Source organism: Larimichthys crocea, chromosome XX (assembly GCF_000972845.2).
Source record: "Larimichthys crocea isolate SSNF chromosome XX, L_crocea_2.0, whole genome shotgun sequence".
Classification (NCBI taxonomy): Eukaryota; Metazoa; Chordata; class Actinopteri; family Sciaenidae; genus Larimichthys; species Larimichthys crocea.
Window position 1 is genome coordinate 4,665,833 of NC_040030.1, and position 24,700 is coordinate 4,690,532.

General features: G+C 46.1%; 1 protein-coding gene across 25 annotated transcripts in view; it reads left to right on the forward strand.

The window, feature by feature from the left end:
- Positions 1 to 24,700, forward strand: part of celf2 (cugbp, Elav-like family member 2) — a 201,109-nt gene that overhangs the window by 51,510 nt on the left and 124,899 nt on the right. For 3 of the 25 annotated variants that reach the window (XM_027272027.1, XM_027272017.1, XM_027272018.1), the window contains exon 1: positions 21,770 to 22,372. The exons of 1 other annotated variant lie outside the window; for it this stretch is intronic. In XM_027272027.1, the coding sequence (XP_027127828.1) occupies positions 22,032 to 22,372 (341 nt within the window). In that variant the 5' untranslated portion in view covers positions 21,770 to 22,031. Of the gene's footprint in view, positions 1 to 21,759; positions 22,373 to 24,700 lie in introns of those variants that run through there. 21 more of the 25 variants (XM_027291962.1, XM_027291965.1, XM_027291967.1 and 18 more) reach the window with 16 other exon arrangements.

The following is a 24,700-nucleotide window of genomic DNA, read 5'->3' on the forward strand; positions in this document are numbered from 1 at the left end:
TATTGTTTATTATTCCATAGAAATGACGACTACTACAACTAATATCACTCCTAGAACTAATGATAGTTACTGTTATTAAGTTTTATATTTATATATTGGAATTGTTATTATTTATGTCAAATATATCATTTATATTTAAATACCTATTATTATATATTTATATTCCATGTTTTTGTCATTATTTATTCATGATTTCACTTATTTTTATTATTTATTCATGTACTGATGATACATAGTTTTATTTATGTATATTATTATAATTCAGGGGAAAATTTTTGCTCCCAAAATGGAGGCGGTGACCGAGGTTACCATGGTTATCAGCTGCACATCCCGACTGTTGACATCAAAACACACAAACACACACACACACACACACACTCCATCACATCTCCCATCCTTCTGAAACACTGCTGGTATGAGAGCATCCAAACTACCACACACACACACACACACACACACACACACACACAGTGTGTGCCCCAGGGTTTTCTGGGATAGTGGAGTGTTTTCTCTTGCAGCTGATGCTCTGTGTGGTGGAGGTGGAGATGGAGGTGGAGGTGGTGACGGTGTGGGTGTGTCTTCTTCACATTCCAGCTCTGCTCCGAGAACAATAACAATATTTATTTATAACACATCATCTGCTCCACATTCATCCTGAGTTACACTCCTTCTTCTTCTTCTTCTTCTTCTTCTCGTCCACGCCCAGCAGAGAGACCTCGTCGTCGTAATTAATCATTATCGCGTTAATTCTGAGGCGCTCGTGAAAGATTGCCATGCTGTAACACTCGACGCGACGTGCCGCTTATTAAATCATCTCTGCGAGCGAAAACTCTCCAACGACGAGAGCGTGACGTGAAAACATATCTTTAGATTTGCTCCTCGGCTTCATTTACATTTGTCTTTTCCTGCATTTAGGTGTGTGTGTGTGTGTGTGTGTGTGTGTGTGTGTGATGTTGAGGTGGAACTCAGTGTGACGTTTTTTTTTTTATTTATTTAGTTTTTTCTTCTTTTTTTTTTGGTGAGAGGCTCCAGATGGCTGAGAGACAGGTGAGCCAATTAGCGAGTCTCACTACACGGCAACATCATCACACCGGCGGAGCACGACAGCCACACACACACACACACACACACACACACACACATTCCTCATGACGCCGCTGTAGTGTTTAACATCATTACCGTAACGCGCCGGTGCGTGTCTCTCAGTCCGTCAATACGCCATCATGAGCCCGTCGATGTCGCCGCGGATACGGAATTGATTTTGCGATATGAAACCACGTTTTGGGAATGATGACAAATGATCCTCTAATTTTATCTCGTTATCGTCGGCCCACCCCTTGCGAACACACGGCGGCGCCTATAGTGCGGCCCGGTGTGCGGGTTTCATCATACGACCCAGAAAAAAAAAAAGAAAAAGAAAGAAAGGATGCATAATGGGCAGATTTGAATTGATTTGCTTGTGTATTCATTTATTTTCAAGGAGCCAAAAATATTTCAGCGGGCCTCGCTGACGTTCATTATAATTCTAATGAAGTCGAAAATCTCCAACAAAAGAGGGAGCGAGCGGCGGGAAGACGGCGAGTCTCAACACAACAACAACAACAACAACAACCTCCTCTCTTCATCCCTCGCTCTCTCTTTCTACACCTCCTTTCTCCTCCCGCGTCATCTCTTTCTGAATAGCTGAATATCGGACGCACAAAAAAAAAAAAGCACGTTAATGAGCCGTCAGCCGCCGCGGAAAACACACCTGACCCCTCGAACCCTCCTCCTCTCCGAGCTCCTATACGCCAGCTATACACCTGCAGGCATCCATACGATGCACTAACGCTCATTGTTTGGACGGCTCCTGTTTGTGTGTTTTTCTTTTTGTCGAGCGATAATTGAGCAGCTTTCCCACCTAATGGAAGGGGACAAATTAATCTGCCTGTGTTAATGTCTGCAAATGGAACAGGACCACTCCTGCCACCTCCATGCACAACCCAAGCCGACGTGAGTGAGTGCATATGAGTGAGCGTCGGGTTAAAGCTGATATACCGTACCCGATGAGTGCTACGACGCAGCTTGTTTAGGATTTTTTAGAGCTGATGAAGATCCGGAAACAGTCGTGTTTTTGAGGGGGGTTCGTTTCAAGGTCAGTCTTAGTCTTAGTCTGAGTTTTTGGTCTTTGAGACAGACACTTAAAGAACAATTCACGGTTCGTATCCAGCAAAGTCGAAGGCATCTACGGATGTCATGGGGTATTAATGACGCACTGATCCAATCTTGTGGTTGTGACATTAAATAAAGTTTCTTCGTCAATGCTAGAAATCCTTTAAGTCGCATCAATCTGTGGCCAAAGATACTTTCAAAGAGTGAAACTCGAAGACCGGCATCGCAACAGATTGATGCTCGGTAGGCGGTCTGTGAAGGTTCTCAGTCATCCAGGTCATCTTCCTTTGAGAAGGTTAAATCTAGAGCAGCTGGACTTGATACAACTATCTCCAACTAAGTCAAGCTGCCCCAGATTTAACCTTCTCGAAGAAAGATGATCTGGGTGACTGAGAACCTTCACAGACCGCCTACCGAGTAGATTCAGGAAATACTTTGAGTTCCAGCGTTGATTAATCGGTCTTCAGTGCAGATGGCTGCAGACTTGCACGTAGACAGCGGATACTCATGCGCAGTAGAGAAGTAGAAATCGTGTCCGTTTGTTGTGTGCTGCAGGGGAATCGTTGCCAACTGCAATAGGTGGGAATGCAGATTGGTTTTCCGGGATCTCTTGTTCATTTGTCACCTTAAAAGCTGAACTATTTTTTACTTATTTCAAGATTTACAACTTGGACTTACCTCTGTTTAGAGTTTGCTCATGTGTGGACCTGCCAAGTCAACCAGTCTGTTAGATCAAAATGTTCAAATGTTGCTCACAAGGACTTGAATAACATCCATTATAATAACTAATCTGACGCTGAAATTCAATTAGTAACGTCGCAGGTCACAGATGACTTCGTCAGCATTGTTGGTTAACCATAGCTAAACATCCGTCTACTCAAACACAAGGCATGACATCGATCTGACTGCAGTATCTCTTCATGTTTGTACCTATACACCAAAAACGGGATGTGGGAGGCCGGGTGAATGTCATCCTATTTTCCCATCTTAATAGCCCATGATCCGGCAGCCGACTCCCTCCTAAGCCCCCCTTCCCGTGGATGACCTCCAGGGAAGATTGTGTTGCTGCCGTTGGAGTACAGAGGAGTTGATTACGCGGCGGTGTCGGGGGCTTTGTTCTAAGCATATGCCCGTCCTTGGCTTTGGAGAGCGAGCGAGCGAGAGAGAGAAAAGAGATAGATGAAGAAAAAGTAGAAGAAGAGGACGCTTATCTCTCCCTCGGGGTCTTGCATCCTTTCATTTCAGATTGTCTCGGCGACCTTCCGGCACCTCCGCCCCGGTTCATCCCGACCCTCCGCTGCTTCGCTTGTTTACTGTCCCATAATGACATTGTCAACGGCAACAATACGTCCGCTTATCGCGAGGTGTCGGCCGGCACAATGGGTGAATGGCAGCGTAATGGGAAGGGAGAATTCGTCCCGTTGTCATCTCGAAGTCTTTGTAGGCGCTCTCCTACTTGGCCGCGTGTGCCGGTGAAAGATAAGATTAATTCTTCATATCGCGGGGCTGATTGCAGAATCTTGTATCTAATGCAATTTTTATTCCTCACCCCTCCAGCCTCCCTTCTTTCCCCCCTTTTCTTTCAAACTGCAGAGTCAAGCTTTTTTTTCTTCTTCTTCTTCTCTCTTTCTTTGGGGGGTGAAAAAAAAATCTAAATAATTTATCTGTGTTTTCGTGCATTTTTTTCCTCTCTCCCCTTCCCTCCTGTACTTAGAGAGAGAGTGGAGAGAAATGGAACAGAGACAGACAGGAGGGAAGGCGAGATGAGAGTGTTTTTTTTTCTGAATGGGATGAACGTGAGCGGCATGCCGAGGAGAGTCAGGAAAAAAGGGGGAGCGCAGGGTGGCAGGAGGGAGGCGGAGGGGTAGAACCCTTCGCTTGGCGCTCGGCTGGAGAGGGGCCAAAGAGGAGCCTGCAGACTTTTGGTAATCCCTCTTTTATTAATGTGAAGCCAAGCTCAGCAGAACGCCGGCTCACAGACATAACAGAGCTGCTGCACAACTCTTCTTTAGGCCTCTCGTACATGCAGATCTACTTCACCGAGTCCCGCCCAGGCCAGTAAAACCGCCAGTCAATTAAAGCGCCGTTCAGTCCGGTGCGGGCCAGTCGATCTCTCAAGTCTTTTGATCCCGCTCGGGTCCCGGCCTCGGTGTTCGGCACAAAAAGCATCCTGCGTCCTTGCAGAGCCCTGCACGTTCCCATGACAACCCCCACCCCCCCTTTCTCTTCTTTACATCACTCAGTGCCCCCCGTGTAGCCAATGGGCATTGACCTTTCGCTGTCAGAGCGTGTTAGGGAGCGAAAGATACAGAGAGAGAGGGACGGCGAGGGGAGAGAGAGAGAGAGAGAGAGCGAGGGAACAACAAACACAAATAGGTCATTAAATTGTAAACACGATTTAAAAGAGACGGAGGCTGCTCGCTTTGAGCCGCGGCCTCCAGTCACCGCGATGTCAGCGCCGGAGTTCGGTGTTTTCACCGCGAATGACGAAGACAAGATGCTCGTCGTCACGAGGCATGATGTCACAGCTCGGCGGGGAGGCGAGGCGGCTACACACCCGACCAACGGGGGCGAAATCTGGCATACAGTACAAAAAAAAAAAGGGGGCGAGCGTCTGGATGGCACCAGAAGTCCAACCCTGAGCTTCTGTCTCTCGCAGACGCTGCCATATGTCCTCTGCTCTCCGGTAGCCCTTCGACACCGAGGCACGTGCAGAGACGTCCTCGTTAGAAGAAACGAACGCCAATTTTCAAGGCCGACTGGACGGGATCATGTCGAGTTGAGCTCAGATTGAGTATTTGTGCAGATCAGGCGCTGAAGTTTTTATAGATTTAACTGGATTTGCTATTTCGTCAACAAATCCAGTTCCCTTCGACTTCTCGGTATCGACCTCAAGGCAGATGTTAGATCCATTTTTAGACTATACCCAAGCTGACCAGGAGGAATCTTTCACCTGAACTGACTCTCGTAAAAAGTCTGGATCCAGATCTACACATGTGAATAAACATTCAAGTGTAGATTTGTGTCCCACGTCGTAAAATGCAGCCTGGATCTTCTCGTCCGTGCTGCCGTTGGGTTCACGTGTTCTCCGCCAACGTTCCGACGGACTTGGACGATGATGTCAGGAAACTGACGTCTGATCCCAACGAGCACAGAGTCTAAAGGGCAGAACACACACAGTGTGTCACTTAGCATCACGTCATACGACACACTGGATGTGCTGCACAGACGAGGCATGCGAGGCGATTCGAGAAGTGACTCTGCAGTTTTTTCTGCACAGTCATGTACTGGAGTTATCAGCCTTTTGACGTTTGGACATCCAAACAGTTGATTATGCACAATAACACTTCATTAAGTGGTCAAATACTGGTCCTGCTGTCTAACTAGGGCAGACTGACCGCTGTTACTGTTCTTCAGATCGTGTTTTTCTTCTCAAGTTTTATTTTATTAACTTCCCGTGTCTCAAAAGAAGAAGAAGAAGAATCTGAAACTTCGGTTTTTAACTTGGGCATCCCGGGTGGGATTATTGCAGCCCCGCTTTGAAGTTTCAGTTTTTATTTTCTGCAGAAATTCTGCCATGAGCACCTTTAAATATCTGCAGGAATACGAGCTCACGGTCTGCGTCAGTCACCGCTCAAAGATTCAAACTTAATCGCGTATGTTAATCCGAAAGCGTCGCTCCGTTGTTACCTTCAGCTCTCTCTGTGATAAACAGATATCAGCATATGATCGGCGGCTGCAGCATCTGCATGAGATCATTACATCACACAGAGCTCCGGCTCTTATCCGCCGCGTGTCGATATTTGCCGCGGTCACGGCGGCCTGCCGTCGGTTTTTGGCTGCGACAAAGTGCAACGATCGGATTCCCGAGCGGTAAACAAACGGAGGCGGGAACGGGTAATTAAGTTAGAAGTTAGCAGGAGTGCGTCTGCTGCATTTTAATGGCGGCGGCCCGTGCACGGCGGGTAATTTAGGATTTTCGATTGTTGTTGTTTTTCGGTGAAATGCAGGTGTTTGGTGAAGACAGACGATTTTGCCCTGTATGCCAAACATTCTAATGAACCTCACGTACAATCCATAATTTTAACTATCCCCCACCTGCCAGCTAGCCAGCCACACACACACACACAGGCCGAGGCATAGTACCCACACACATACACACAATACGCACTAATGAAGCCGTTCTCCTCTCCTCTCTTTTTCGTTCCTGGCTCAGTGAAACATGCATAAATCATAATAAACAGAGAGATGAATTTTTAATCAGCGGCTCCCCTGCCTGTGTCTTCAGCCCCCGTCCTCCTATGGGGAGGAGACGCTGTGATGTGCCAGGTATATGGAGCAGGATCTGGCAGCGCCTCCTCCGGGAGGGCTACTCACTGAGACATGCCTGTCTGGGCTGCCTGTTCCCGGGCATGATCTGCTGGACCGTGGGCCCGTCTCTCTCTGGAGACGTGACTGGGCCCGGGCCCGGCGACGTGTCGATGTCTGTACCTGCAGGAGGTCCGACGCAGAACGGGACATCTGAGGAGAGGAAGCAGGCGAGGCTGTGATAACAACACATATCAGTCCATCGCACCGTCACCTGTTGGTGCTCATCAAAATGCATGAGCGTTCATAAAATATGTATTTATTTGGCAGCGCAGTAAGACGGAAAAATGGGAAATCCAAAACAACTGGAAACATCTTTTTAAATTTATCGGAATTATTTCATTTCTCACCTTTTCTTTTTTATTATGTTAATATGTTTTGATTTTTATTATTCATAAACTGGAGGGACATGACTTTTTATTAACTTTGTAAATTCAGTGCCGCTGTTTCCCACAAATCATTAATTTATGATTTCCCTCGTCTCTCCGGAGACTCCCGCTCAGACTTTTCCTCCATCCGTCGTCTGATTTCACCAGAATTTAACCACGAATCTACTTTTCGACTCCAACTCCAGCTTCCGGGGAATTCTGGATGTTTCCAGTGAGCTGATTTCTCGAATCCCAGAGTTTCTTGCAAAAGGATTAATTTAGTCTTTTTATTCCATGAAAGCCTTTTCCTTTGGAGAATAGTCTGACATGGTCCGACCATTTGCTCGATATTTGCGGGAAGCTTAAGCGAGGACGGGGGGGGATGCCTGAGTCTTGTTAATGTTGCAGCGTCTAAGCCGCGCAGCCTGTGACGTAGCTGCAGTAGAAAGGTCTAGTTGCTTTCTCTTTTTTTTTGTGAATCAGAAGTCCGGGAACACAGCCAGAGCTTTGACGAATTATGTTGCTTTGTAATATACTAATACTTTGTTTATTCTCTCACTTAATAAACTCTGAAAATTCAGCGCACGCTTGACTTGATGTTGGACTCGGTCTCCATCGGTTCAACAACATAACTTTACCGTGATGCACATGATTTATTTACCTCATAAAAACTTCATGAGACGACGGTAAAGCTGAGTTTAGCTCCCCGACTCTCCGGCTGTACATTTTCAGTCTGTTGTTGGTATGGCGCCGCGTTGGACTGAACCTGGCCCAGCGGGCCTTTGCAGGCAGTCCAGCCGAGCTGGAGCTGGAGCAGGAGCTGGAGCTGGACCGGGGCTCGGCTGTTTCAGAGCTGTAGTATTAGACTCAAATAGGCCCACAACATAACAACATGAGCTGAGCTGTCACAGGGGATTACTTCAGCTAGGCAAGCCAGCGAGGTCTCCACTGCTCTGCTGCTCTACCAGAGAGAGAGAGAGAGAGAGAGGAGGGGGAAGGAGGTGATGGTGAAGTGGTGGAGGTGGTGGAGGTGGTGGAGGGAGCTCCTGCATGAGAGAAAAGGGAACAACGGCAGAGGCTGAAAGGAACAAGGAGTAGAGAGAGAGAGAAGCGGCTTGTTGAGAACGACAAAAAAGAGGACAAAAGAAGAAAGAGTGTGTTTGTGTGTGTGTGTGTGTGTGGCCCGATAAGAAGCGTTCTGCTTGTTTTGTGATGTTGGAGCACTCGTCCGAGCTCGGCTTTCATTGCGTGGATTCAGCGGCGTGCTGCCCCCCCCCCCTCCTCCTGCAGCCGTCAGCACGGGATCCATGAGGAGCGACGAGCTGCTGCTGAGGTACACACACACACAGGTGTATGCACACACACACAGGTGTATGCACACACACACACACACACAGGTGTATGCACACACACACACACACACACGGGTCACCCTTTTTTTTTTCTGGCCCAGATGCTGCATCCCTCCTGGGGATTGTTACACTTCCAGCTGAGGTGTTGTTGAACAGTTTACGAGCGTTTTCATGGTGGTGGTGGTGTTCAGGTGACGGGTTACTCCTAACAGCCTTTTTACTGTAACGCCTCCTGCCTGCCGCTCTGTCTCGGTGCTGTTGTTCTCCTGCTTCCCTGCAACTGTTTGCCCGGTCGAGCGTAACATCCGACGCTCGTCTCTCCTCCAGCATCGTGTCCGGGCAGAGGAGTTCAAGCTGAAATATTAGGAAGTGACATCAGCAGCTTTTTCTCCTCCTCGTCTGCTTTTAAAATGAAACAGCACTTCTCTCGCCTTTGACATTTTTATTTCTATACAGTATTTATCATACGGTTGTGTTGCTCATTTACATTTTTTGTATTATTCCACCCACGTTCGCATGAATATGTATAATACTTATTTTCTTTTTCTTCTCTTCGGTGTCAAGAGTTGTAGTATCTCACGGTGTCGGCGCTCATTCTTAAAGCTTCGGATAATAAAACTCTCAAATCTTTAAAGTTTTTAAAGGGCCGGAGAACAAATCATTTTTCCATCGTCCGAAAAGTGACGCAGACAAACGGACTGCTACCGTGAAGATACTCGATGATTTAGATCAGTGGTCCCCAACCCCCGGGCCGCGGACCGGTACCGGTCCGTGGATCAATCAGTACGGGGCCGCACAAGAATTAATTAGTTATTTCTGTTTTATTTAATACGGTCATTTCGAAATAAAAAAACGTTTCAAAATAAAAGACTGCTCGACTTAGACTGGGACTATAATAAAGGCGGACTTACTACTTCATCCACAGTTGGTAGGAGAAGAAGAAAATATTAAGTATAAATGTAAATTACAAAAGATAATTAATTGTGCGAGCTAGTTGTTAATTATTTTTGGGTTGATAATTGATGATTTCAGATTTTATTTGTTTTGATTTTGATTTTTCTGTCATCACCAGTCTGGAAGGGGCGGGACTTTGTTGGTACAGTGTGATGTCACATATTTCCAAATCTCCAAAAAATAGACTTTAACAACATTTGGCACATTTTAAATGAAGTTAACTTTTTCTGTGACGTCAGCCGTTTGCTTCAGGTCGTCACTATCTTGTTTTTTTTTGGAGCCAGACGTGACCGTTGCTGGGTTTCAATCCGGGTACTTCCGTTAGTTACTTCTATGTAGCACACCTTGTAAATTTTGTACTTCCCGGCATGGTGTGCACATTTCTGCAGGGTAGTAATTCGAGTACGGCCATTGCACACTTGACTATAGCTCTGGTTTGCAACCAGGCAGAGCATTGCCACTAACTGACACAGTGCAAAATATAAATATAAAACACATGTACAACTTACTTATAACTTACTTTGTGTATCAGAGTATTCTCCGCGACTGCTTCATGGCGACCATTGAGGCCCAATGGTGCTGCAACACTGTGTGTTGGCTTCACTTCACAGATTTCTTCCACCAATCATATAACTCACAATACATGTCGAGTTTTACAGAGAAATATTCTGAAGTCTTCAGCTTCAAAACATTTTGAAGGCTCTTGGTGTAACATCAGATTTAAAGACATTGATTCATATTTCCATCAGCATTCACCTCCAAAAAGGTGGCAAACACACATTTTTGAGATTTTATTAAAGACATTGATTATTTTAAGAAGAAAGCCAAAGAGACGCAGAGGTCTTCCTTATTAAGGCCGGAGGTAACCACTCAACCGATGAAGGATTTGACATTTTCCGAGACGACTATAGCGGACCCGAAACCCGTGTCTTTGTTATTTGTTTTCATTTTTTTCAGGTCTGTCCATCTCTTGCATTTTAATATACACAAACAGAGATGAGCAGAAGGTTGTGTATGTGTGAAACTGTTGAGAAAAGGCGGTGACAGCAGTGAGGAGGGGGGTAAACAATGGCAGCGTACCTCTCCAGTTTTACTGCATTCTTTCTGTTTTGTATTTTGTAAATTGCACATTTTTATTTTTAAAGGACCCCACCAGCCACAATTTGTGTGAACTCCCCTCCTGTTGCATAAAGGAGTTCACACATAAAAGATTGAGACAAGCGTTCGCCGCGCACCTGATCATGAAAAACAGTCGTGCTGAGGTTGACTTGTTTTGCGATGAGTGAACATATTTCATTGATGTTTGCAGGTAGTAATTTATTGCCCCGTAATTTACTGACTGAATCTGCGAATGCTTCATTGGGTGACAAATGAAACTGCTTTCGAGGCGTGCACTTCATTTGCAATTTCCCCCGATGAAAAATGTGACTTTGAACGGTTTCTGCATCAGGCGGTCGCTCCGAGCGAGAAACACAGGGGAAATTTTCCGGAGGTTTAGCCCCGCGTGTGCGGGACGGTGCAGTGTGGTTTGGTTGATGTAGCGGTGTACATCAGAGGAAAATGCCTTTTGTAGTGCAGGAGTGAATAATGCATGGTGCGTCCAGGAAGATTAAGGACGTTTCCATTGTTTCGAGTCCAACACGTTGGATATAAAATGAAACAGTGACTACAAGGTAAAAAATCTGACTTTCAGCTTTACATCTATAGTCGACCCCCCGAGTCGATCAGAACGGAGAAACATCAGTCGAGTGCAACAACGACTGACTAGTCCAGCAGCAGTCAGTCTGTCTTTCAGCCTTTTATTTCACCAACCACTAAAAGTCAGTCCCACATTTACTCTTGCCCGGCGGCTTCTTGCTCGCTCACTCTTTACTTTTTTTGCCGCTTGCCCAGCTCCTGTTCTGGCACGACACTGGCACAATTCCTGTAAACCTCCTCTTCTTCTTCCCGGTGGTACAAACACTAACACTCCATCAGGAAACTCTGTAAATCACAGAGAGTTGAACCGGGTGAACCAGGTGTGTGACCAACATCTTCTTTCGGGTGATCGTACCCGGAGCCCAACTTTACATCAACGTGATTTTAAATGTGTTTATAGTAGAAACGTTATGCAGTGTTGCTTTAAAGTTCATTTTTATTTGCTCAACCGTCCCCTGAAGCTGTTCATGTGCCGTGGAAGCAAACGCCCTCAGAGGAAGTGGACTGATTTTACACGTCAAGATCTGTTTGTGAAGTGCGGCTGTGAAAACAGCTGTAAAATGTTGTTTGTAAAATGTTTTTTTACGAGTGACTTCATTCCAGCATGGCCTTGGCTTGGAGAGATTTCAAAGAGGTCTGAAAGACGTGGCGTCTGCTCGGCAGGGAGGGTCCCACAAAAAGAAAAACCAGAGTTGCAGCTGACTCACATCAGAGACTGAAAGCTGCTTCGATTTTTGACGATTCCACTTTTTAATCTTGCTCTTGCGAGTCCACCCCAAACTTCATGGAAAGTTGGAACTTCATTCATCTTCAGCCGTCGATGTGCAGACGGTGAATATGTCAGTGTCCTGTGTGTGTGTGTGTGTGTGTCTGAGGACGTTCGGCGAAAGATAATCGGCACATTTTCCTCTGAGAGTTTTTGCTTCTGTGAGTTGATAATGGCCTCCTTTTGCTCCACCCCTCCACTTCCCTCTTCTCCTGCCCGTCCTCTCAGGCTTTGCTGGCAGTTAAACCAAGCGTCCCCTCCCACTCACCCCACACATTGTGCCTATCTAATGGTGTGGAGGATATTAGTCTCCTATTACAGATACGACCGTCGGTTTTAGAGTCTGCCGTTTCCCCAGACGGGTCAGGGAAATGGGCGTCAAAGCAGCTTCTGCCTTACTCCAGCCTTTTTGAATCTTCTCGGCGTAAAGGAGCGCACCCCGTCTCGCCGGCTACAACGATTTAATCTGCCGAGCACCTTTTCAATCAAAGAGTGTTCTCTCGAACACGACTGTAATACACATGCATGGACACACACGTACAGGAAGTGAAGGGCGTAGTAGTGGCGGGCGAAGGCACCAAAAAAAATACAAAAAATAGTCGCGCTTTCGCTCATGCACGTGCGCAGCCGCCGATCGATGCTCGCAATCATCCAGGTGACAATGGCCACGGGTTTATCGTCCTCCGCCTGATTCACACCCTGCTATCATCACCTTCGCACAATCACACAATCAAGGTGGAGGTGGGCGGGGGAAGGGTGGAAGAGGGGAAAGAGGAGGGGACGGGGGGACGGAGCACGGGAGCTTGCAGGTACATGAAATGTGTGAATATGTGCGTGAAATGAATTGAAATGGGTGTGAAAGTGCATCTGTTTGTGGGCGGATGCGTGTACGCCTCCCTTTGTGTTTGTTAGTGTGTGTGTGTGTGTGTGTGCAAATGCTTTACTTTCTATTGTGTGTGTGTGTGTGTGTGTGTATAGCGTGTGCGGGCAGTGTGTGATCCTCCATTTTTCTGAATGTGTGCATGTGAGTTTGTGCACATAAAGTACATCTGTGTGTGTGTGTGTGTGTGTGCGTCAGTTGTTATCAGAATGACACCATCCTGCTCTCTCTCCTGCAGCCCCAGAGGATCAGTGGAGCTGCACCAGTTTCAAATGAAAATAAATGAGAGGCAGTGACCGCTACTGCCTGGGTCCCACTTTAATGAGGAAAAGGAGCAAGAGAGGGAGGGAGGGAGGGGAGGAGGACAGAGGTGGAGGAGGAGGAGAGGATTGGAAAGCGAGGGAGGGATCGGTCGGAGTTGGCGATGAAGGTGCAGAGAGAAAAAGAAAGAGCGAGAGAGATGAATAGAGGAGGAGGGGTGTTGATGAATGGAGGGGGCCTCTCTCTGTCACCGACGCGATGGCCAATTACAGTTGGAGCTCGCTCGGATGCACCGCAGGTGGAGCGTACGCTGTTTTTTCGAGTGGCCCGCAGAATATCCCTCCATCCTTCCATCCCTCCATCCCTCCATTTGCATCGAGGGAGAAATCACGGCCCAACTTTGGAGCGGCGTTTGTGGGTTTCACCGTGCAGCTTCTCCACGCCGTGCCCTGAAGCTGACACCCACCAACTGCTAAACATGTCGGCTCTTCAGGTGCATCGTCTGCTCCATTAAGGGTTTTTCTTCGACTGCTGCTGCTGTGTAATTAAACTCTGTTAAGAGCAGCCTGACCCGACCTCTCGCACACATTTTAAAGATCAACCAAAGCATGATGGACGCTGTGTTTATCATTCTTTCCTGTATTTCTTTATATGTTTTTATCTATTTCCTCTTTTATTTGTTTCCACATTTATTTATTTTAGATATTTTTATCTTTTACTGTGTAAGAGTTTTAGAGCGTTGAAGTGGACGACAGCAGAGGATCCAGGGGAAACACCAACTCCTCAGTATGTCAGGGTGGGGGTGCATGGCTCAGTCCAAACACTGGACAGGGAAGACCATCTAAATCCAGATTTTATAGGTTTTATCGCTCAAAGAATATTATAGATACTTTATTGATCCTTCAAGGGGGTTCAGTACCTTGCTCAAGTGCCCAAGAAGGTGAACTGGCACCTCTCCGGCTACCAGTCCACCTTTCATACTGGACTCGAACCGGACACCCTCCGGTTCCCAAGTCAAGTCCCCACGGACTGAGCTACTGCCGCCTAAAGACGCCGTGCACTCCTCCTGATTAAGGTTGTTTCACGTGTTCAGGATCTTTGTTTTGATCCCAAACGTCTTTAAGAGGTTGCTGTTTTAATTTTATTGAATTTATGCAATCAGGAAAAAGGTCCGGGTTGAGATTAAAAATCTCCTTTTTTAAAGGGAGTCGTGGTCGAGACACAAACTCACAGACACGTAACATACCAAAAGATAAAACATCAGTTTAAGCTTGAGGGTCTCCAGATCTTTTAATATGATTTAAAAGACTTAAATCAGATCTTGGAGATTTCAAACTTTCTGCAGTGACAAAATAAAGCGCTATGTTCTTGTTCCATTGCAGGTTGTGGATCCTCTCCTCCTTGGCAATGAGTTGCGTGGTCTTGTTGATCAGAGACGTGAGAGATTCGAGTTTTAATTTCGGCGTCTCACTCAAAAAGAAAACAGCTTTTAACTTGCGTGTGATCATTTTTTACAATAGCGCCACCCGCAGCAGGAGGCTGACGTAGTTAGAAATGATGATTCTTTCATGCTCCTGCATGAGAGGAAATGTGAAGCTAAAGACTCGAACTACAACTCCTCGTTTAAACTTTATTTGGGGTTTCACTTTCAGTTCGCCTTACTTTGCAGTTTTTTGCAAAACTGAAAAAAAAAAAAGAACACGGTGCTCCAAACCAAAACCAGGGCAAAGTCATCTCGTTGGAGAGTTTGGGAGATTCACGGTTTTCCCTCGACGGCGGCGATATGTTTCTACTTCAGTGCAGCTGAGCGTTGTCCAGTCCGGTCTGGCAGAGACCATTAAAACTAGCAGACAGCAGCGCAGTATAGCCGGGAGGCCTCTTCAGGGGCAGAGGACATCAAGTGTGTTTGTGTCTCCGTGTGTGTGTGTGTGTGTGTGTGTGTGTGTGTGTGTGTGAGCGACCCACACTTTAAGTCGTGTCGAGACCACCGGTGCAGACATTAGTGTGTGAGGGTCAGTGAGCAGGTCAGGAGGTATTTGCTCGACAGTGTTGGACTTGATCAGAATGTCCTGTAACGCAGATTGTGTGTGTGTGCGTGTGTGTGTCGACATGTACGTGTGTGTGTGTGTGTGTGTGTGTACAGGAAGGGCTTTTTTAACCCCTCTGAACCTGCCAAAAATCGCACCAGCCGAGTCGTAACTCTGTCTTTACCTCACAGCTCCAGACTCGTACAGTACAAACAGAAACTTCCAGACGCATGACGCTGACTGTTTAAGTCAGCGAAAGCATGACGGGAATCTCTCGAGTCATCCTGGGTGGAAATAACAAGAAGAAAACTAAAAGGAGTGACAGAAAAAACCCACAAAAAGTCACTGTGGGTCTGCTACGTCTCACGTGACAAACAAAGTCTTTTCAGATCCTGACCTATGAGCTGACACAGAGTTAGAGTGACATGGGAATGTAAATAAGAGAGTTAAAACTTTAAATGCTGATTTTTCACACGGTCACGTGATGGTTTCCATGGGTCTTTGAAAGCGTTTACATTTATATATCATGTGCAAGAATAGAAACTGAAGTTAGGTCGATGTTCCAATGCATCATGATGAACATTCTCACGTCGAAGCGTCCAGGCACGTCTCGGGCACGGCGCTGTTTTAGTCTGTTCTCCACACGACTTCAAACTCCATCAGGAGCGCCAGACTTTCTTAACTGTTGGTTCATGTGGTCGTTTTTGAGGTTTGCACGAGGATGTTTTATTTTGAAAATCGACCAGATTCTCTATGCCGTTCGTTTGTCTGTTGACCAGAGACCCGATTCTGAAACGGACTCCAGCGTGGGGTTTGAACCATCGACTAGAACGGAACATACCCGGTGGGAATTTAGCCCTTTAATGTTGCAACCGTACACAACTTTCATCCGTGTCTCAAACTCCTTGAATCTGAGGGGAAATGGGCCTGCAAAGTCCTTGAAAGCTCCTTGAATCAGCTGCTTAATAAGGCTTTAGAAACCTGACTCACATTTAACCAGAGTTCTGTCCCGATATGATCAAAATAGACGTTTAATCCAAAAAAAAAAAAAAAAAAGCACTGAGCCGACACAGAAGTGGAGTCGGAGTTCGTGCGTCGTGTCGGATCGCGTTCAAAACGGGTCAGCGAACATTTCGAGGCTCGCGGCCCCACAGGTGGAGCTCGGATCCACGTTAACTGGAACACGGTGTCCTGACACAAGAGGACCAATAACAAACTGGCAGAGAGAGAGAGAGACGAGGATGGAGTGAGTGATGGAGGAGAGGGGAGGGAACGAGACAGAAGAAAGAAAAAAAAAAGCGTGAAAATGGAGGCGAGAGGCTGGAGGAAAATATGAGAATGAGATTTGAAGATTGAACAGTGAGTGGCAGCGAGAGTGATGGAGAGAGTGTTGGAAAGAGATGTGGGGGAGTATCCGTCCACTCCATCTCTATTTTTGTTTGGTTTGCAGTCTGGGCTTCTGCTGCTTGACAGAATAAGAAAGTGGAGGACAGACTGGAGCAGATCGGGGTCTCCTCCATCATCCTTTCATTTAAGAAGTGGTTCATCTGCAAACGTCTCCACACGCGTGTGACGTGGGGTAAACGCGTGTGTGACGTGGGGTACACGCGTGTGACGTGGGGTAAACGCGATCCATCAGCGAAAGGATGAACGGCAGCGGTCGGGGTCTGTCTGGTTTTTCGTGAGCTCCTCACATGTCCACTTAGGCTCAAACGCAGCTGCTTGCTTTTCTGAATTATTCATGAGCCCTTCATTAAATATTTACGTGTGAAAAGCCGGCGCCATCAGCTACCCACAATCCTCTCCTCTGGGTGAGATGCGAGCGGGGAAGCATCGAGAGGCTTGGATGATGAAGTTACAGTCGGATAGGCAACATCGCGGCTGCTTTATTTTTTTAATTCGCTCTGTAAAACCACCTATTTTTGGTCCCGTCTCTTTGTCCACCACGTCCTCCTCCTCCGCCCTCCTCCTCCTTTCAAAGTGATCGATTTGTATTGTTCGGGCAGCTGAGCCTCCCCCCCCCCCGGCCCGAGGTGAGAGAGAGATGAAGGCGGATAGAAGACAGAAATAACTAGACAGGGAGAGAAAGAGGCGAGAAAGACAAAAGTAGGAGAGCAAGCGAGGGCAGAGGCAGACCTTGCCGTGAGCGCGATCTGGGAGAACATGGCGGGGCCTCTGGGGTGAAAGAGATGGAGAGATGTGGGGGGAGAGGTGATGGGTGAGGGTGGAGGGAAAAGAGCAGAACAACAGCAACAACAGGGAGAAAACATAACGTTCGAAACGTTCGCCGGAACTGACCGCTGACCCTCGAGTGAAATACAGGTCCGGGGATGCATTTGTTAAAGTGTCTCGAAGACACGACCAGGAAAAGGTGGTGGAACCCTTTATTCCCGGTTTGGGTTAGAAAAGAAGAAGAAGTGATGATGTTTCAGTTTTTTTCAGAGGTACACATCGGGTCCTCTTCAGGAAAAGTTGGCAATGAAGCAAAAAAAAAGATTCGAAAGGTTCGACTGAGCAGATGTGTCATTATGTTCCCGCCACCTGCCAGACTTCTGCAGTGAGACGGAGGGTTTTTTAATTTTTTAGAGAGCGAGAGTTTAACCAAAGTCTGACTTCCATGCTGAATTATTATTACAGCCCATTAACATTTGTCAGAAATTGTAAAAATCCAGACAGGATCTTTTGAGGAAAAACATGATGACATCCTCTTTGCTGCTCAATTTAAGCTTTAACATCAGAAACATGTTCCCTCTGATCTTAGTATTTAATCAATCTTGTCATTTTAAACCCATTAATCAAGAAAAAAAAAGCAACATTTTGTTGATTCAGCTTCTCAGACTTGAGGATTTTCTTCTTCTCTCTGTTCTGTGTGTTTGAATTGAACATATTTGGGGGTTTTTTTGGACTGTTGGTTTGACTAAATGAGCAATTTCAAGTTGTAAAGTACTAAAGTCTGGATGTAAACAGGCTACTTTTGTGGTGACCGTTCACCTTCATATGTCCAAGACAACTGGGGCTGAATTAAAGAAACATTTCACCCTAGCAGAATGATGATGGGTACAGCCACGTGACGACTAAATGATTAACTAATTACTGAAAAGCAATAAAGAACCATGAGTTGGCTCCAGCCCCCTGCAACATTGATAAGCATAAACATGGATGGATGTTGGAGTTGATCTTCAACAACCATCCAACGTTCTTGACCTGTGCATGAATCCACTGAAAACACTCAGGAACACGACGCTCGATCTTTCGCCGCGATTCTTCCTCGGATACGTCTCTGTCCGCATTCATGAATGTCGCCATTCAGAGTAAGCAATCAAAGCTCCAAGGCTAGAACTTGGGTCTTCATTATTGAGGCATGTTATTCTCTATTGTCACATGGAGGGCATGAGGTCAGGATTCATCCTCCATAGACAAGTCCTGTTGTTCAGGGGCATGCTGTTTTATATAATTAATATAAAATGTGTGTTTTCTATGGGAAGAGAAGTAAAAGTCGTTTTTGGCCTGCATCTCCTGGATCTGGATCTTTTCATTCATCATCCTTTTTTATATCGCACACATGCGTTGTATTAAAAGCGATATTAAACAGCTGCGACACAAATTGCATATTAAAACAACCCCCTTCGTAAAGTGTCGGTTTCACATGACTACATTGAAAATTGAGCGTGTTCATGTTTTATTAATGGATGGATGCGTTTTGTTTGGCGAACAGGAGGGAAAAAAAGGGTTTGTTCAGAGAATTTGAGGCAAATGAGGAGATTTGATTGCACGACTTGTTTACCAGACGTACACGAGTCGACTCGGGACAGGTGCTCGTGAGCCTTTGGCAAACACATGCAAGTTTCTAAACGCACTTGACGTAACTCAAAGATGTTAATCATGTGGTAATAATGGAGAATGCTGCTGTGTTCGAGTTCTAGTCGGTTTGGGCTTTACTGTGTGGACTTTGCATGTTTTCCTCCAACCGTCCTAAGACATGCAGGTTTATCTGATCAGCAGTTTCTCAACAAACCTCCATGATCACCTGTGTTGTTCAATGATGAATATAATGTGGTGATAGAGAACGCTGTTGTTCTCAGCTTGGTTTTTAGTGGCGTTAGGTTCGAAGCCCCCAGTCGACTTTTCTGTTTGGGGTTTGCATGTTCTTCCCGTGTCTGCGTGGGTTCGCTCCGGGTACTCCGGTTTCCTCCCACAGTCCAAAAACATGCAGGTTTATCTGATCAGCAGTTTCTCAACAAACCTCCATGATCACCTGTGTTGTTCAATGATGAATATAATGTGGTGATAGAGAACGCTGTTGTTCTCAGCTTGGTTTTTAGTGGTGTTAGGTTCGAAGCCCCCAGTCGACTTTTCTGTTTGCATGTTCTTCCCGTGTCTGCGTGGGTTCACTCCGGGTACTCCGGTTTCCTCCCACAGTCCAAAGAGGTTAATTGGTTACTCTGATAGATGAGATTGTGAGCATGAATGGTGGTTTGTCTCGATGCGTCAGCCCCTGTTGAACTACCCGTCTTGACACGGCAGAGTCAGTCATAAAGGGTCAGTGCACCCAAATTACACAGACACGGCGGCATCGTCGCAGTCAGCGGTTTTCATTTGGACTATTTCTTCTTCAGTACAAAGTAATTTTATTGACAGTGAGGTCTTTGAATTATCCAAGGTAACAAGGACACAAAGGCTCCCTGTTACCTTGGATAACAGGTTCAGGCAAATGGCAGCTGCATTCTTCTTTAAAGGTAATTTTTTAATGCTCTGAGCGGCACAATCCATCTCCATCGTGGATTTCTGTGGTGGGGGCGGAAATCTCTGTGGCGCCGCATGTAGAAATGAAACCGAGACTATTTGCATGCTGGGATTCCATAGGAGCGAATTTAGTGTCGATTTGTGCGAGTCCTGACATGCTTGAAAGGAGAGTAAAATAGGGCTACCTGATGTGCCACTTAGAGGAGGAACTCGACTCAGACAAAAACAAGGCGGCGTGTCTGAAAACCTGCACACAAATTACCGTGATGTCTTCTTTTATTGTTACCTTCTGCGACGCCGCTGTCACTTCATAAACGTGTCAGATCTGGGTTATGAACCAATCAATTCAAAGACCCGAAATCCTGCTGATGGGAAGTCGATTATGAAGCAGCAGGTTGGTTAAATAACATCCCGTGCCCAAGCCGTGGTACGCGGTAAAAAAACATCCAGCATCGTCCGCACTCCTGGGACGCTGCGAACCCTGAGGCGCTGATGTAGGATCAGCCTTTCCCATCGCACACTCTGACCTCGGCCCTTGCAAGCAAACATGCAAGCTGACCCACGAGCAGAGCCGCGGGCCAAGTCCCACCCACGCCATACACTTACCGTACTGTACTGTATACCTAGCACTTTTTTTTTTTTTTCCCATTGACCCAGATACTCATATTCTTCCCCAGAGAGCCGCCTCTCTCAGTCTAAGAGAGGCTCATTATTTTACTGGAGTGCCCTCCCCTCCTTTCTCCTCCTATGGAGGAGGGAGGAAGTGGGGCAAACCTGGTAGATGTGCTTGCACAGGGGTGCATTCAGGCCCACTCCGGTTCCACAGGGAGGGCATGCTGGATCCACACAATTAACGCAGCATAAAATAGAGTCAGCAAATTTGCAGGAAATTATGGGCAGGTTCATTATTACCAGGCTATCCCCATGCGTAATTGAACCTCTCTCCAAATTTGGCCAACTCATTTGATTGTAAATCACCTAACTGGCCGTGATTTTATTACACCGAAGCGTGTGTGTGAGATTCTAACAGTCTGCACTTCTTGTGCTCTGAATCATGATTGTGCAAAGTATTTACCGGACTGTCGGCGTAGGAGTGTAAGTGCAGGGTTCAGCGTCGCTTTGAGACATGACGCATGAGTTCATCAGTCTGTTTGTTTTGAAATGAAATCGAGGATGCAATATAACACGCACATTAGTAGGAGTTACGCACACCTGAGTCACACGTATGTGCAGGTTTTTACTTCAACCACAGTGAACACAGTGCTAAATAAAGTGTGGCTCGCTGTCCCCCCCAAAAAAACAGAAGACTGACGGTATTCTCGTTACAAAGTAGTATATCAGGAGTGTGAGGAGGACCCACAAAGATACAAGAATAAATATTCGTGGCTGGAATTTTGAGTTACGGCCCTGGTTGGATGACTTTGGTCGGCCAAAAAGAGTTGTTGGCTACATTGTTTCTTCCACCTCGCGATAATCGAAATATCAGAAAGACGTGGATCATCATGAAGTGGGCTGGTAAAGGTACCCACCTGTCAAATAATCCTGCATAACTTTAAGCCTTAATATAATGTGAACAGGTGAGTTGTATATAAATTCACCCTCAGTACAGTTGTCATGAACGGAGAAATTAGCTACAGAGACCAAAACTGTTTTTTGTACCAGGCTGTAAACATGTTTATTTCTGCTGTGAAACATGGGGACTTATGGAGACTGACTCACTTCTGGAGCCAGCCTCGAGTGGACGTTTGAGGCATTACAGTTTTTGGCGTTTGGTGTTTCGGCGTTAGCCACACAGCGACCATATTGTTACTATTTGTACATGAATGTTCATTTCACATTTTGGCATCATGCATAGTCCAGATTTTAAGTTTGTATATCGGTAACTTGACATAAGAAGCGTGTGCTCATGGTTGGAATTGTTGGGTCTCTATAAATAATATTATAAAGAGGTCGGAGATAACTTCTGTTATGGCATTATATCAATAAAACTGATTGGATTCATGTATTTTTTCATTAAATGAATGTATTTGGGACTAATTAATAAGTCAGTCAGCATGAGTTGTTGCTTCTTACAGTTGAAGCAACTTTCAGGGGAGCCTCTTTGTCCCTTTTTAAGGTTGATGCACCTTTTTAAAATGATATTTAATGCCTGAACCACCCTGACATGTAGATTATGAACATCATGTGTCTGCTGATGCAGCTCACACGGTTAAAGACACGAGGAGCCCGAACAGTTAAAGATCAGCTGCAGCGTTATGCGCCACGCCTCCACGCCTCCACAGCTCCACGGCTCGGCACCTGGTTCCTCCAGCACAGTCCGTTAGTTGCGCTGTTGCAGAGCCGGATTTTTCAGACAGGACCGGAGCGCGGCGGAGGAGGAGGAGGAAGAAGAAGAAGGAGCACAGAAAGAAAAAATCAAAAAGCGAATGTGGGAGTGGAAGAGGAGAATGTGACAACTGCTGGATGCGGACAGAGAGAGTGTTGCGGCTGGCTACGCTGCCTTTAGGGGGAGGCCTGTCCTCGGCTTCTCTTCTGCACCTGTCCCTCTCCGTCTCCGAGAGAGAGAGAGAGAGAGAGAGAGAGAGACGCTCCTTTTTATTTATCAGGCAGGGCGCACAGCGGCGGAGGCGCACACACACACACTTCCACACACACACACACACACATATACTGTACGCACACACACATCACACATACACAGGGCAGGCAGGCAGGCAGGCAGGCAACATGACTTCATCCTACAATCTGGATTTTCTGCCCGATATGATGGTGGAGAGCCGCCTGCTTGTTCCCGGAGACAGAATGTGAGTTATTTCTATTTTTATTTTATTTTATTTTATTCTTCACTCAGAAATAAAAAAAAAAAAAGAAGCGAAGCTGTCCGATGTTGGAAACGTTGCTGTGTGTGTGTGTGTGATTGTGTTAGTTATGGCTTGTTGTTTATTAATATCCGTCGATGCAGGAGCGCGCCTGGCTGTGATGGTGATGAATGAACGCCATTATTGGGGAGGGGGGGTTCATGTTAATGCCGGCGCCGTCTTCATGGAGCTGCGCGTCGGTTGGAGCTGGTTGGAGCTCCGCGCAGGGCGAAGTTGCTTCTTCTTTATTTTTTTATTTCTGCTGTGTGATTTGCGGCAGCCGCCCATTCTTAATTTCTCCGAGTGTTTTCTGCTGCTGCTGAGGGAGGGAGGGAGGGGACGGGCGGCTCGGCTCGGCTCGGGACTGTGCAGCCGGGTATAGGAGCGCACCATGCTGAGATACCATGAAGAGCAAAGATCTGTGTGTCACATGAGGCTGGTTTAACTCGCATTCTGCAGCCAGCAGAGCAGGAGCAAGGAGAAAATGAATGTGAGGAAACACAGGGAGGTTTCTGTGCACACGCAGGAATGCGTGGATGACTGCTGTCCCGCGTGTTTCCAATTGGATTTGCTGTAATTCAGTTAAAAGTCCAGGACACAAAGGGAGGTTTTCATTCCGACATCATGGCCATGCGTTTTTTTTTTCCTCCTCCTCCCTCCACAGTGCATGTCCCACTTCTGTCCCCTCAGCTCACAGCGCCGAGCTGCTGATGGATCATTCTTTATTCCCCCAGCAGGGAAAATGTTACTTCTTCTTCCTCCTCATCCTTTCATCTTCATCTTTCTTTGCACTTAACTTCTAGTGACTCATGGTGTTTAAAAAAGAACAATGTACAGAAGTGTGTGTGTGTGTGTTAGTGTGTGGGAGGTGTTGTTTATTAGACTCATTATGCAGGATACTGTACAAATATCACTAAAACTTCTTTTTTAAATCATGGCAGCAGATCAACATGTTCCTGCATCGAATGCTTCGGATTAAATTCAGTGTTTTCATTGTGAACTCGCTGATCAGACGATAAAATTAAGAAATGTGCCTATGGAGGACGAAACTGAGCCACTATAAGTCACTATGAGGATATTATTTAATACACAGAATAAAGGGAATAACCTGTTTATAGTATTCAGTGTGCACAGAAATACAGATTTCCTTTTAAATATAATGTAGAAATAGTCTAAAAAGAGAAAGAAACCTCAGACTCATCTATGAGAATATGACATGCAGCATTTTAAAGTAATTATATGTTTAGGACCGTCCTGTGATGGACTGGGATTGGCTCCAGCCCCCCGTGACCCTGATGAGGGGTTAAGTGGTTATGGAAGATGGATGAGTACTTTGTATGTGTCGTTGGATGTATGGTACGAGTACGCAACCTTGCTCCAGCGGTACAAGGAGTAATCTCTCTCTATATATATATACACATTAATAAAATAATACAAAAAACTATGGGATTGCTTCGTTCATGCACTAAAATGTGACTGTACGTTCGTAAGCGGAGGTGGAATGAACGTTTTAAACATCGTGCAGATCAGGAGCGACCTCCTTTAACACCGAATTAGCTCCGGGTCTTGAACCGGCCCCGTTCAGGATTCAACCACAGTCAACAAGAAATAATCTGATTATTATGAATAAACCTGCATCCTTTGTGAGTAGCCGAATGAGGTCAACCTACGGCGCTGGTGTCAAAAAGAAACACTGCACGATTCAACAATTTATCGAAATGATACGGATACGTCACTGAATCTGCAGTTATGATCTGATGAGACTGTGACCGTCTTTGACCTCCAACTATTGAATGAAAACATGACACATTTACTTGTGGATTTAATGTTAAATAACATTTATATAAACCTTTAACATTTCTGGTATTTAGTATATTTATATTCACTGTATTTGCTCTTGAATCTTATGTTGCTGACAGGTGGGTGGTTCAAGCCGTGATCACCTGTCGGATCAGACTTTCAGCCCCCTGATTGGCTGATTGAACGATTGAGGCAGCTGTGATGTGTGCGTAGAAACATCTGGAGGTGTTGGGATGCTGCCCGTGAACCTGAGCCGTGTAATCGATACATGTTTTCAGCACGGAGTCGCTTCATGTCAGCGCTCCACAACCTGTTTGCTTCTTTTTAAACACCAGAGAAAAAAGAAACGAGCATCCAAAGTGTTGAACGAACCCCAGAATCACTCATTTCCACCACGATGATATAAGGCCGGGTCGTGCACTTTACCCCGCGGTGTCTCCCTCCATTGACTCTCCATGTAGTCTATTACCCAGA